Here is a 14,343-nt window from a genome sequence, read left to right as displayed (position 1 = left end):
TACATGTTCACAGATCGCTGAAAGTTGCCTCACAGGTAGATAGGGTAGTTAAGAAAGCTTATCGGGTGTTAGCTTTCATAAGCCGAGGGATAGAATTTAAGAGACGTGATGTAATGATGCAGCTCTATAAAACTCTCGTTAGGCCACACTTGGAGTATTGTGTCCTGTTCTGGTCGCCTCACTATAGGAAGGATGTAGAATCATTGGAAAGGGTACAGAGGAGATTTACCAGGATGCTGCCTGGTTTAAGAGAGTATGGATTATGATCAGAGATTAAGGGAGCTAGGGCTTTACTCTTTGGAGAGAAGGAGGATGAGAGGAGACATGATAGAGGTGTAAAAGATATTAAAAGGAATAGACAGAGCACCACCCCAGGGCACCACTGTTCAGTACAAGAGGACATGGCTTTAAGTTAAGGGGAGGGAAGTTCAAGGGGGATATTAGAGGAAGGTTTTTCACTCAGAGAGTGGTTGGTGCGTTGACTGCACCGCCTGAGTCAGTAGTGGAGGTAGATACACTAGTGAAGTTTAAGAGACTACCGGACAGGTATATGGAGGAATTTAAGGTGGGGGTTATAATGTGAGGCAGAGTTTGAGGGTCAGCACAACACTGTGGGCCGAAGGGCCTGTAATGTGCTGTACTATTCTACATAGAAAGCAATTTTCTATGTAGAGATTATAATAAAATGGTTTCAGAATAACAGTTCAAAGCATAAACTGAACAAATCTGGCAATTCAATCTTTTCTGCTCTAAGCAGAGACTTGAAATGCTTTGAAATGAATTTCAATTCCAAGCAGAGACCGTACCTACAAATCAGTGATAATAAATCTGATGTTAAGTCACAAATTTAGTAAAGTGAGCACTGGTTGTCTCTGGATGCAGCCAGAGTTTCTATATTCTGTTACTGCATGTCAACCAAACTAGCAGTGATTGATTTTCTCTGCCTCAACAGAGAATTCATTTAATTAATCAAAGACGAACAATTGTACTGATCTTACAATTTCCAATAGGCAGATACTATCAGCGTTAGACCTGAAAACATCTTCAGTGTCACACGGTTCCAGTACCAACTACTGCTGCACTCTGACCAAATTCTTTGGGTACCATGGCAGAGTAGCAAGCAGCATGAAGCTAATACAGATTCCAGTGCTGCGGAATTCAGAGCTCAGCTCAGCTCCAGTACCATTCCCTCTGTGGAGTGTGTGAGTTCTCCAGTTTCCCCTCACACTCCAAAGATGTACCGGTGTATTGTCACGTGATTAGGTTACAGTTAATTGGGTTTCTCAGGGGTTGCATGGCATGGCTTGAAGGGCCGACTCCATATTGTATATGTGGAGTCATAAAGTTTACCACCCACTGCTTGTTCATACCACACCCCAGGGCCCACAGTTTACCACCCTCTCCCTGTTCAAACCAACCCCAAGGGCACACAGTTTGCCACCGTCTCCCTGTTCATATCGCCCGAGGGCCCACAGTTTACTACCCTCTCCCTGCCCATACCACCCCCAAGGGTCCACAGTTTACCCAATCCCTGTTCATAAATAAATAACAATGTGTTTCAGAAGCTTTGCATTACACGAAATATAGTATAACTCAAATATTTAGAACTTTCTGCACAATTGTACAATGGTTTACAAGTCAAAAAAAATTCTAATTATAAATACAATTCCTGCAATGCAGGCTGTTTCCCAGTTACAAATACCTGACTCATTCACTCTCCTACATCCATGTGAGCTTCCATAATTTTCAAACTTTCACATAAAACCATATAACAATCACAGCACGGAAACAGGCCATCTCCGCCCTTCTAGTCCATGCCGAACACTTACTCTCACCTAGTCCTACCGACCTGCACTCAGTCCATAACCCTCCATTCCTTTCCTGTCCATATACCTATCCAATTTTCTTTTAAGTGCCTCTACCACTTCTACTGGAAGTTCGTTCCACAATGTGTGTTCCATATGTACACACATTCTACGAATGGCAGAACTAGTGTGCTGTCTCTCTACTCCCAGTAACTGCTGTTTCTGAACTGCTTTTGATACTATTCGTTACAGTACTGTGGAAGCATAGTGGCCGTACTGAGTGATTCTGTGCACTTTCCAACTTATGGACAAAAGTGACTCATGGAGATCTGTGAAATCTGCACCTGTTTGTAAACTGTGGATGAGCATTTAGTGTTAGTAGGGCCCAAATTAATCACCTACCACTATATTTTTATTTCTCTCCATTTTATAATTCCAACTGTCAAAGCAAGATATATCCCAGCTCTTCAACAAAGTTTGTTCTTTAACAAAATCAGTGGTGTGAGATAACAAGTGTGTCTCTATAATGAAACTAAGCATTTGTTTCTGCTTTAATTCCTTCTGCTGGGCTTGGTAGATGCTTTCAATCGAGATAAATGTGAGGTTTGGAATTATGGGAAATGAAACCAGAATAGGACTTAGACAATAAATGACAGGGCCCTGGGGAGTGCTAGGGGACAGTGCACGTGCATAGTTAACTGAAAGTGTTGACACGACACAGGTAGATGAAGGCAGTGGGTATGCTGGCCTTCACTGGTCACAGCATTAGATCTAGTAGTTGGGAAGATGTATTGCATTATCTGAAATGCTGGTGAGACTCCACTTGGAATACCGTGTACACCTTTACTCACGATGTCAGGGTGCAGAAATGATTTACAGTCTGAGTTTCACAGTCAGGAGAGGCTGCATAGACTAGGACTTTATGCCAAGGAATGTAGGATATTGAAGGGTGATCTGAGAGAGATATACAAGATCACGAGGGGATGGAAGTACCGGATTTTTTTTGCAGAGAGGAGGTGCTAAAACAAGGGGCATAGGTTTAAGATCAGCAGTGAGAGATTTCAAAGGAACATCAAGGTCAGTTCTTCATGTGCTGCTTATTCACGAGCTGCCAGAAATGGTGGTTGAGGTGATTACATTAGTGATATTTAAAGGCCATATAAACAACACATTAATGGAAGAGGTTTAGAGGCAAAAGCAGGCAGATGAGACTAGATCTCTGGGCAGGGCAACATGGATGATTTGAGCTGAAGGGCACATTCCTATGCTGTATAACTCAACAACACAGTGCAAAAATACCATATATAAATCCCTTTTCCAAATAATATCAATTATATGCAAACTGTGCAATTTATGGTAATTCTCATTAACTTGCTGCGCTAAGTATTTAAAAATAGAGCAAGACTGCACGAAATCTGAAAAGCACTACAACAGTTCCAGTTAAAGTGTCCGAAGCAATACAGACAGACATACTTTATTGATCCTGAAGAAAAATTCTTCGCAAAAATATACAAGTATAAAAAGACTGGAAGATGCCAAAATAAAATATTACTCATCTTTGGAAGAATTAGCTGTATTATAGTCTGACTGGACTGCACCTTAGCCAGATTGGTCATTAAATATTTAAATACTGGAGACATTACAAACAGCTATCAGAAAAACCCACAGGAAGTACAGCACTTTTCCTTTAATACTACTGTGGCACCCGAACAGACAGAGAGATTTTAATTTGATATAAGATGTTCTAGTTAATGCTTACCAATATCAAAATACCACCCATCTCTGGAATGGTGTTTGGATATGAGCAAAGTCACCACAAGAGGGCAGTACTCTACAATAAAACTCAAAATAAATCCTTTGATACTGACCCAGCTTCGTCAGCCATTTCCTGCAGCAACGAATCCACTTGATGCTGAGGAGAGACAGATAATCTGTGAGTGCTTTATACAAGAGAGAAAAATATGTTTAATAATTACAACTGATTTGAAAGTCACTTGATATGCCAGTTAGTTCCGAAGGAGTCACCAATGCTTGACAAGAAATATATAATGTAGGAGGTAAGATGTGAAAAATAGGAAGCAGTTAGATCATGCATCAGACTACCTACCTGAGGAAGGGATATTAACAAAGGAGCTGACCTTTGGAAAGGGGCCAATGGATCCATGCATCCACTTTAACAAGGTGGAATGTCTTCACTTTATAAAACGGTAAACTACTTTTCTTGAACTGTTGCAGCCCAGGTGACAAAACTATTTCCATAGTGTAGACAGATGCACGAGCTTCTAGGATTTTGTCCCAGCAGTGATAATGCAATGTCGAGTTGGGATAGTGAACAGACTTGCCCATGGTGATAATCCCTTGCACTTTCCGCTCTTAGAATTCTAAGTAACACTGATACAAAGATTTTGTGGAGCATGCACCTGTGATATATTGAACATGGAACACAGACGAGTACAGCCATTCAGCCCACAATATTGTGCCGAACCATCTATAAATCAAATCAAAATCAGTCAAACACTAATCCCTCGTACCTAGATCTTCCTCACATCCAAGTGCCTATCCAATCATCTCTGAAAGGCCTTTAATGTATTTGCCTCTACCAGCACACCAGCCTCCACCACTCTCTGAGTAAAAAGCTTACCCCCCCAAATTCCCCTCGAACCTATCCCCTTTCACCTTCAATGCATGCCCTCTGACATTAGACATTTCAACCTTGGGAAACAGATACTCTCTGTCCACTCTCTCTTGTAAACTTCCCACAATTTTGTATCAGATCACCCCTCAGCCTCCGACGCTCCAGAGAAAACAATCTAAGATTTATCAAGCTTCTCGCAATAGCCCATGCCCTCTAAACCAGGCAGCATCCTGGTAAACCTCATCTGCACTCTCTCCAAAGCCTCAACATCCTTATGCTAGTAGAGCGACCAGAACTGCACGCAATACTCCAAATGTGGCCTCATCAGCATTTTATAAAGTTACAACATAACCTGACTTTAAAACTCAATGCCTTGACTAATAAAACAAGCCTTCTTTACCACCCTATCGACGTGTGTAGCCACTTCCAAAGGGCTACAAACTTGGATCCCAAGATCCCTCTGCTCAGCAATGCTGGAAAGGCTCTTGCATTTGCCCTACTGAGGTGCAACACCTCACATTTATCCGGGTTAAGCTCCATCTACCATTTATCAGCCCGTATCTACAACTAACTACAGCTGTGAGAAGTGCATGCAGCTTCAGCTTCTATCAATCCACAATAAGGAGTTGGAGCTGGAACTGGATGAATTCCGGATCATTTGGGAGGCTGACGGGGTGATAGATAGGACATATCGAGGTAGTTACTCCCAAGGAGCAGAACACAGGAAACTGGGTGACAGTCCAGAAGGGGATAGGAGTGAAGGAGTCAATGAAAAGTACCCCTGTGGCCATCCCCTTGAACAACAGATACATAATTTTGTAAACAATTGGGGGAAGGGTGGGGAGGACCTAACAGAGGAAAGTCACGGTGGTTGGGTCTCTGGTACTGAGTCTGCCTCTATGACTCACACGAGAAGGGGGAAAGAAGAGGCACTCTGTGGTGATAGGGGATTCGTTAGTTAAGGGAACGGACAGGAGATTCAGTTGGCGAGACAAGATTCCAGGATGGTATGATGCCTCCTGGGTGCCAGGGTCTGGGATATCTCAGATCGAGTCTTCACAAGTGGGAGGGTGAACATCCAGAAGCTGTGGTCCATGTAGGTACCAGTGACATGGGTAGGATGAGTGTTGAGGTTCTGCATAGGGAGTTCAGGGAGTTAGGTGATAAGTTGAAGGGCAGGACCTCCAGGGTTGTGATCTCAGGATGTGCTAGTGAGGCCAGAACTAGGAAGATTATACAGTTTAATATGTGGCTAAGGAGTTGGTGTAAGAGGGAGGGCATAGGATTTTTGGATCTCTGGGCTCTCTTCCAGGGAAGGTGGGACCTGTACAGAAGGGAAGGTTTGCACTTGAATTGGAGGAGGTCTAATATCTCAGCGGGACGGTTTGTTAATGCTGCACAGTAGAATTTAAACTAGAGTTTCAAGGAGATGGGAACCAGGGTGCCAGAACAGTTAGTGGAGAGGTTGTGAAGGCAGATGTTGGTAAGACCTCAGACAAAGTCAGAAACTAAAAGTTTGAGCACGGTGCCACTAGAGATCTGAGCTGCAATGCTAGAAGTATCGTCGGAAAGGCGGATGGTAGAGCTGAAGATGAGGTAGCTGGTTTACAAACAGAGGCAATGTGTAGTGAGGAGAGGCTGTTGATGGGACAGAATTGCAGTCAACAGGATAAGTTACAACGTAGAAGCCAGACAAAATCGAAAAGGGTGAACACAGGACTGAAAGTGTTTTATTTGAATGCACACAGTGTATGGAACAGGTGGGTGAACTTGCAGCACAGCTACAGATTGGCAGGTATGATGTTGTAGGCATCACTGAATCATGGCTGAAAGAAGATTATAGCTGGGAACGTAATGTCCAAGGGTACACACCGTATCGAAAGGAGAGGCAAGAAGTCAGAGCCGGTGGCATTGCTCTGTTGGCAAAAAATTAAATCAAATCATTAGAAAGAGGTGACATAGGCTGGACAGTGTTGAGTCATTGTGTACAGAGAAGGAACTGCAAGGGTAAAAAGACCCTGATGGGAGTTGTATACAGGCCCATAACCACAAGCAAGGATGTGGCCTACAAATTACAACGGGAGGTAGAAAATGCATGCCAAAAGAGAAAATTTTCAATAGAAATAGGGAATTTCAATGATTGGGAAAATCAGGTTAGTGCTAGATTCCAGGAGGGGGAATTTCTAGAAAGCCTATAAAATGGCTTTTCGAGCAGCTTGTGGTTGAGCCCACAAGGGGATCAGTTATTCTGGACTGAGTGCTGTGCAATGAACCAGAATTGATTACAGAGCTTAAGGCAAAAGAATCCTTAGAGGCAAGTGATCACAATATGATCAAATTCATCTTGAAGGAGAAGCTAAAGTAAGATGTATCAATATGACAGTGGAGTAAAGGGGATTACAGAGGCATGAGAGAGGTGTTGTCTAGAATTGATTGGAAAAGAACACTGGCAGGGATGACAGCAGAGCAACAATGGCTAGAGTTTCTGGAGCAATTTGGAAGGCACAGGATGCGTACATCCCAAATAGGAAGAAGTTAGTGGGGAGTTAGAGGATTGGGAAGCTTTTAAAAACCAACAGCAGGCAACGAATAATATCATTAAGAAATTAAAGATGGAATATGAAAGTAAGCTAGTCAATAACATTGGAGAGAATACCAAAACACTCTTCAGATACAAAGTAAAAGAGAGTGCCAAGAGTGGATGTCGGGCCACTGGAAAATGATGCTGGAGAGATAGTAATGGGGGACAACAAAATGGTGAACAAACTGAATAAATATTTTGTGTCAGTCTTCACTGTGGAAAACATGAGCAGTATGGTAGAAGCTCCAGGTGTCAGGGGACATGAAGTATGTGAAGTTACCATTACTAGAAAGAAGGTTCTTGGGAAACTGAAAGGTCTGAAGGTAGATCAGTCACCTGGTCCAGATGGTGTACACCTCAGGGTTCTGAAAAAGGTGGCTAAAGAGATCATGGAGGCATTAGTAATGAATTTTCAAGAGCCATGACATTTTGGAAGGGTTTCAGAAGAGTAGGAAATTGGAAATGTCTCTCCACTCTTCAAGTAGGGAAAGAGACATAAAAAAAGGAAGAGGCAGAGAGTGAAGAAGTACAGAAGGCATCTCAGAGAGAAGCCATTTCTTTAACAGATCGGGGAAAAGAGGCTAGACTATGCAGGCACGTGACATAGCGCGCCAAAGGTTTAAACAAAAAGAGCGCCATATACAGCTGCCATTGTCGGAGTGGACTGAGTCAGAGTGGGACGGCTTTGGCTCAACAGGCTTCGGTGTGAACAGGCAATGTGAGGGTAGGTCCTCGGTAAGTTTTGTTTTTGTTCGTTTAGAGTAGGGAGAATGCCAGGCAGGATGTTGGTGTCCCTAACAATGGCCCCTGCAAGAAGTGCATCCACCTGCAGCTCTTAACAAACCGCATTAGGGAACTGGAGCCGGATTATTCGAGAGAATGAGGAGTTTATAGTAGTAGCTACAGGGAGGCAGTTACACCAAAGGAGCAGTGCACAGGTAATTGGGAAAGGGCAGGCAGAGCAGGGCGCCCCTGTGGCCATTCCCCTCAACGACAAGTATACTGATTTGGATACTGTTGAGGGAGGTGACTTACCTGGGACAAGCTGCGGCAGCCGTATCTCTGGTACTGAGTCTGGTTCTGCAGTGCAGAAGGAAGGGGGGAAGAACAGGAGAGCAGTAGTGATAAGGGACTCGATAGTTAGAGGTACAGACAGGAGGTTCTGTGGTCACAACAGAGACTCCCGGATGGTTTGTTGCCTCCCTGGTGCCAGGGTCAGGGATGTCTGATTGCATGCACAGCGTTCTGAAGTGGGAGGGTGAGCAGTCAGATGTCGTGGTACACGTCGGTACCAATGACGTAGGAAGAAAGAGTGAGGAGGTCCTGAAGAGTGAGTACAGAGAGCTTAGTAGGAAGTTAAAAAGCAGGACCTTGAGGGTGGTAATCTCAGGATTGTTGCCTGTGCCACGTGCCAGTGAGGGTAAGAATAGGATGCTCTGGAGGATGAACATGTGGCTGAGGAACTGGTGTGGGGGCAGGATTTCAGATTTCAGGATTATTGGGATCTCTTCTGGGGCAGGCGGGACCTGTACAAAAGAGATGGGTTACACCTGAACTACAGGGGGACCAATATCCTTGCAGGGAGGTTTATTAATGCTGTTGGGGAGGGGTTTAAACTAGATTTGCAGGGGGATGGGAACCAGAGTGCCAGAGTAGATAGTGGAGCGGGGGTGAAAATAAATGATGTTAAAGTTTCATGCATAGTCACAAATAGAAGGTTGTGTGTGGTGGTAATAATCTTCTGAGGTGTGTCTATTTCAATGTGAGGAGTATTGTGGGGAAGGCTGATGAGCTGAAAGGCTGATGGATTGACACGTGGAGTTATGACATTGTAGCCATTACTGAAACTTTGCTACAGGAGGGGCAGGATTGGCAGCTTAATGTTCCAGGGTTAATGTTCCTGTCAGGATTAAATACAAAGTGAATAAGAATAAGGAACCTTGGTTCTCTAGGGATATTGGAACTCTGATAAAGAAGAGAGAGATGTATGACATGTATAGGAAACAGGGAGCAAATAAGTTACTTGAGGAGTATAAAAAGTGCAAGAAAATACTTAAGAAAGAAATCAGGAGGGCTAAAAGAAGACATGAGGTAGCTTTGGCAGTCAGGGTGAAGGATAATCCTAAGAGCTTCTACAGGTATGTTAAGAGCAAAAGGATAGTAAGGGATAAAATTGGTCCTCTTGAAGATCAGAGTGGTTGGCTATGTATGGAGCCAAAAGAAATGGGAGAGATATTAAATGGGTTTTTTGCATCTGTATTTACTAAGGAAACTGGAATAGAGTCTATGGAAACAAGGCAAACAAGTAGGAAGGTCATGGAACTTATACAGATTAAAGAGGAGGAGGTGCTTGCTGTCTTGAGGCAAATCAGAGTAGATAAATCCCCAGGACCTGACGGGGTATTCCCTCGGACCTTGAGGGAGACTAGTGTTGAAATTGCAGGGGCCTTGGCAGACATATTTAAAATGTCGATATCCATGGGTAGGTGCCAGAGGATTGGAGAATAGCTCATGTAGTTCTGTTGTTTAAAAAAGGCTCAAAAAGTAAGCCGGGAAATTATAGGCTGGTAAGTTTGACATCAGTAGTAGGTAAAATATTGGAAGGAATACTAAGAGATAGGATCTACAAGTATTTGGATAGACAGGGACTTATTAGAAAAAGTCAGCATGGCTTTGTGCGTGGTAGGTCATGTTTAACCAATCTATTAGAGTTTTTCGAGGAAGTTACCAGGAAAATGGATGAAGGGAAGGCAGTGGATGTTGTATACATAGACTTTAGTAAGGCCTTTGACAAGGTCCCGCATGGGAGGTTAGTTAGGAAGATTCAGTCGCTAGGTATACATGGAGAGGTAGTAAATTGGATTAGACATTGGCTCAATGGAAGAAGCCAGAGAGTGGTAGTGGAGGATTGCTACTCTGAGTGGAGGCCTGTGACTAGCGGTGTGCCACAGGGATCTGTGCTGAGTCCATTGTTATTTGTCATCTATATCAATGATCTGGATGATAATGTGGAAAATTGGATCAGCAAATTTGCTGATGATACAAAGATTGGAGGTGTAGTGGACAGCGAGAAAGGTTTTCAAAGCTTGCTGTTGGATTTGGACCAGTTGGAGGAATGGGCTGAAAAATGGCAGATGGAGTTTAATGCAGACAAGTGTGAGGTATTGCACTTCGGAAGGTCAAACCAAGGTAGAACATACAAGGTAAATGGTCGGACACTGAGGACTGCAGTAGAACAGAGGGATCTGGGAGTACAGATACATAATTCCCTGAAAATGGCGTCACAGGGGGATAGGGTCATAAAGACAGCTTTTGGTACATTGGCCTTTATAAATCAAAGTATTGAGTATAAGAGTTGGAATGTAATGGTGAGGTTGTATAAGATGAGGGACTTTGTCAAACACCTCACTAAAAGCCACACAGACAACATCCACTGCCCTACTCTCGACAATCTCTTGTCACCTTGTCAAAACACTCAATAAAGTTGGTAAGACAGAATGCCTAGGTGAATTGCTCCATACACGTTGTAGACCGTACAAACTCAAGCAGTTTTGTAAGGCGGCATTCTGGGACAAACAATCTCCAGTTGCTTCATCAATATATCCTCCAACAATGCTCCATGAGAAGGCAGGGACATTGACTCACTGCATAATGATCTACAATTTGAAGTAGTCTGCATGCGGCAACAGCAAAACAAACTTCAGGTCACTGTGAAAATTGGAAAGTAACTCTCAGACAATTACCAATTCCGGTAAGAAAGCTATTACTTCAGGCAATCTATTATCAAACTGAATATTGCACACTGAGCTTTCCATTTTTTAGGAAAGTAACTGAAGATGATGTTTTTGTGATAGGAAACTGCCCACAAGAAATGGAAATGGGGAATGAAAAACATGTGCTTGAAAGCCTCAAGACTTCACACATTCCAAAGTCGGTGCCATCCCTGACAACACTTGTGTCTCTCAGACTGAAGGCATGAAAAATGCAGGGCACACCGAAATATAAAGATAGATGTGCCAAGAATTTTCAGCAATAAATACAACTGTAAGAAAGATCATGCCAAGTTGTTCTGTAACCATTGCACACTGACAGGCTCAGTGTACTCTGCCCACATTTGGTTACGGTGGGTTGAGAGCTGAAAGTGTATTTACATTGATCATATGGAAATGATTCAAAATTTCCCTTTAACCAACATCTATGTTTATTCATTTTCTTTTAGCTCTCCAGCAGAGCTCTAAATTTCAGTCGTCTCAAAGAGACACGGTTAAAACTTACTTGAGAAATAGGTAAGTAATATTACTATGTTATGGAGTCATGCACTTGACTCTGGTACGGAAAAGTCCTTCCACTGGTTGGTACATTTCCCAATCTTGAGAAAGCCATTGTAGGCAAGATAGTTTCCACCTTGCTGATACCATGCTGTCATTGACTTAACATACATTAGTGAATCCAATCAAGATATTGCAGGAGAACAAGGCTTCAATGGTATCATTATCACCTCAATGATGCACCCATTTAACAAAATTTAACACCCATTTACCCATTTCACTCGTAAAAACTTTGGGATAAAGTAACCAACAGGTTGCTCACAGAGTTTCAAAAGGAAGAATTTGTTCTAATTTGTAATTAAATATAATTATTTAATCAAATCTCACAAGGATACTGGCCACAATTTGAACTTTCTCCTGAATGCTAGAATTAAAGATGAACCTCTTCTACCAATTTTCAAGGTGATGGTAGATTAAAAAAAGGAAATGATCAGTGTCAGAAATCATACTGATTTGATAAATCCAAAACAGATGATATCTGTATCCCTCACCTGTGGTGTAGTTAGAGTTGTGGTACTGCTCATAGTGTCCTCCATCTGCTGGGTCTGTACATCTAACGTTTCAAACTGATGTTCAAATTTATCCATTAGGGCAGAAATCTAAAAGGTAAAGAAGTAATAATATTACTGTACAAGTGGTGTGATGATTCTCAGGAGGACTACACACAAATTATTGCACTAATAACGTCCTGCACTCGCTCCTTTCTTCCTGCAATTGTGCGCTGTTAAGTTCATCACAAAATTGAATTAACTTTGCATTTCTTTTCCTATTGTCTTATCCTGATTCAAAATTATCATCTTCTTTCATAATCAACAACTAACAATATACTAATCAAATACTGTTTAATGCAACACAAGATTGACCTTTGAAATTGATGTTACTTCATTTTTTCTATTAAAATTGCATTGTTACTAACATGTCTAAATTGTATTAAATTTCTGTTGCTGCCATATCACTATCACATTACAAACGACAAAACACAACTTTATACTGCCCTCACAGTTTGAAAAGTCTTCCCTCTCCAAATCAACATCAGAGCACCAAAATGCAACTTAAATTCATGTTGCTTTGATGTCACAACATAAATGCCCTCAGAGTCAATCTTTCGAATACTTCAGCATCTACCCAGAAATCAGTCGTACAAGGTTGGCTAATGCACTCCTCCTTTCTACATGGAAGAAATGTGTTCATACAAATCATTTACTATAATGATTAATGACTATAATGAAACTTTGTCACATGGTGTGAGCAGAATCATCTGCAGCTTAATGTGAAAAAGACTAAGGAGCTGGTGGTGGACCTGAGGAGGGCTAAGGCACTGGTGACCCCTGTTTCCATCCAAAGGGTCAGTGTGGACATGTTGGAGGATTACAAATACCTGGGGATATGAATTGACAATAAACTGGACTGGTCAAAGAACACTGAGGCTGTCTACAAGAAGGGTCAGAGCCGTCTCTACTTCCTGAGGAGACTGAGGTCCTTTAACATCTGCCGGATGATGCTGAGGATGTTCTACGAGTCTGTGGTGGCCAGTGCTATCACGTTTGCTGTTGTGTGCTGGGGCAGCAGGCTGAGGGTAGCAGACACCAACAGAATCAACAAACTCATTTGTAAGGCCAGTGATGTTGTGGGGGTGGAACTGGACTCTCTGACAGTGGTGTCTGAAAAAAGGATGCTGTCCAAGTTGCATGCCATCTTGGACAACATCTCCCATCAACTCCATAATGTACTGGTTAAGCACAGGAGTACATTCAGCCAGAGACTCATTCCACCGAGATGCAACACAGAGTGTCATAGGAAGTCATTCCTGCCTGTAGCCATCAAACTTTACAACTCCTTCCTCGGAGTGTCAGACACCCTGAGCCAATAGGCTGGTCCTGGACTTATTTCCACTTGGCATAATTTACCTATTATTATTTAATTATTTATGATTCCATATTGCTATATGGTTGGTGCGACTGTAATGAAACCCAGTTTCCCTCGGGATCAATAAAGTATGTCTGTCTGTCTTCAAAACAGTAAATGCTGAAAATATTCTGATTTACAATAACAATTCAAGAATATTGTTTTATTTTATACTTGTGGAAGGGAACCTTTAGTTTGTGATTATAAACGCTACTTCCTAACTGTATGTTTCTTCTATTTCTGACTGCCAATGTCAACACCTTTTCTGACCAAATCCAACTGGGTCATGGGTCCACAATCTGACGGTACACTGTTCTTATTCAAGGCTCCAAAATATTACAGAACTACCAGGAATATACACATAGGGAATGAAAGAAAAGTCAGAATCTTCCTTTTTTTTTGTTTGAATACAACACTCTGAGACATTCAACTACATAGGTAGGTCATTTATATTAACAGATACCTTTTCCAGGTTCATACTTTTTAAGGTGATATCCATGGATTTGACAACTCCTGCCATCGATTTGGTTACCTACAATAAAACATTATCATCAGTTAAATGCAAAAAGTACCTCACAGTCATGATCAATTAGTAGCTACTCACTAATACTATACACATCATTCCACAAACAAACATACAGTGACAGCATTTGTCATGCAATTAACAGTTGAGTAAACTTGCAATGCAAATTCTTGTCCTACCATAGCAGATAATAAATTTGTTGATAAGTTCAACAGAATGATGTAGATTGTAGATAGTGGTAGTCTTGATTTTACTCTAGATGATATAGCTCCTACACTGCTAATGCTTCACATCCAACTTCCATTTCATTCCTGACTCAGAAGAGGACTCAGCAGCAATATAAAACAAGTGACAACTCTGGAAACCCCTGCCCTTCACCAGGACAGAGATACGTTCCTATCCATGTAAGAGTCAAAGTATCTGTCAAACACTGCAGTTGTCCATCATTTCGTCTGGCAACTCATTCTATAAACTTACTACCTTCCTCTCTGGTCTTTCAAATCTTTTGTGCCTTACCCTCAAACTTGTAACCCTCCCTCACCCCACCTAGGGAAAAGACTGTGCTT

At 42.1% G+C, this 14,343-nt stretch overlaps 1 protein-coding gene across 2 annotated transcripts in view; it reads right to left on the bottom strand.

Moving 5' to 3' along the window:
- Positions 1-14,343, bottom strand: part of chmp1b (charged multivesicular body protein 1B) — a 49,943-nt gene that overhangs the window by 13,830 nt on the left and 21,770 nt on the right. For both annotated transcript variants that reach the window (XM_059977488.1, XM_059977487.1), the window contains exons 4-6: positions 13,718-13,786; positions 11,841-11,948; positions 3,674-3,717 (exon numbers count right to left, since the gene is read on the bottom strand). In XM_059977488.1, the coding sequence (XP_059833471.1) occupies positions 3,674-3,717; positions 11,841-11,948; positions 13,718-13,786 (221 nt within the window). The remainder of the gene's footprint in view (positions 1-3,673; positions 3,718-11,840; positions 11,949-13,717; positions 13,787-14,343) is intronic.

The sequence above is a fragment of the Hypanus sabinus genome, chromosome 8 (genome assembly GCF_030144855.1).
Source record: "Hypanus sabinus isolate sHypSab1 chromosome 8, sHypSab1.hap1, whole genome shotgun sequence".
NCBI classification, from domain to species: domain Eukaryota; kingdom Metazoa; phylum Chordata; class Chondrichthyes; order Myliobatiformes; family Dasyatidae; genus Hypanus; species Hypanus sabinus.
This window is presented reverse-complemented; position numbering and strand designations above follow the sequence as displayed.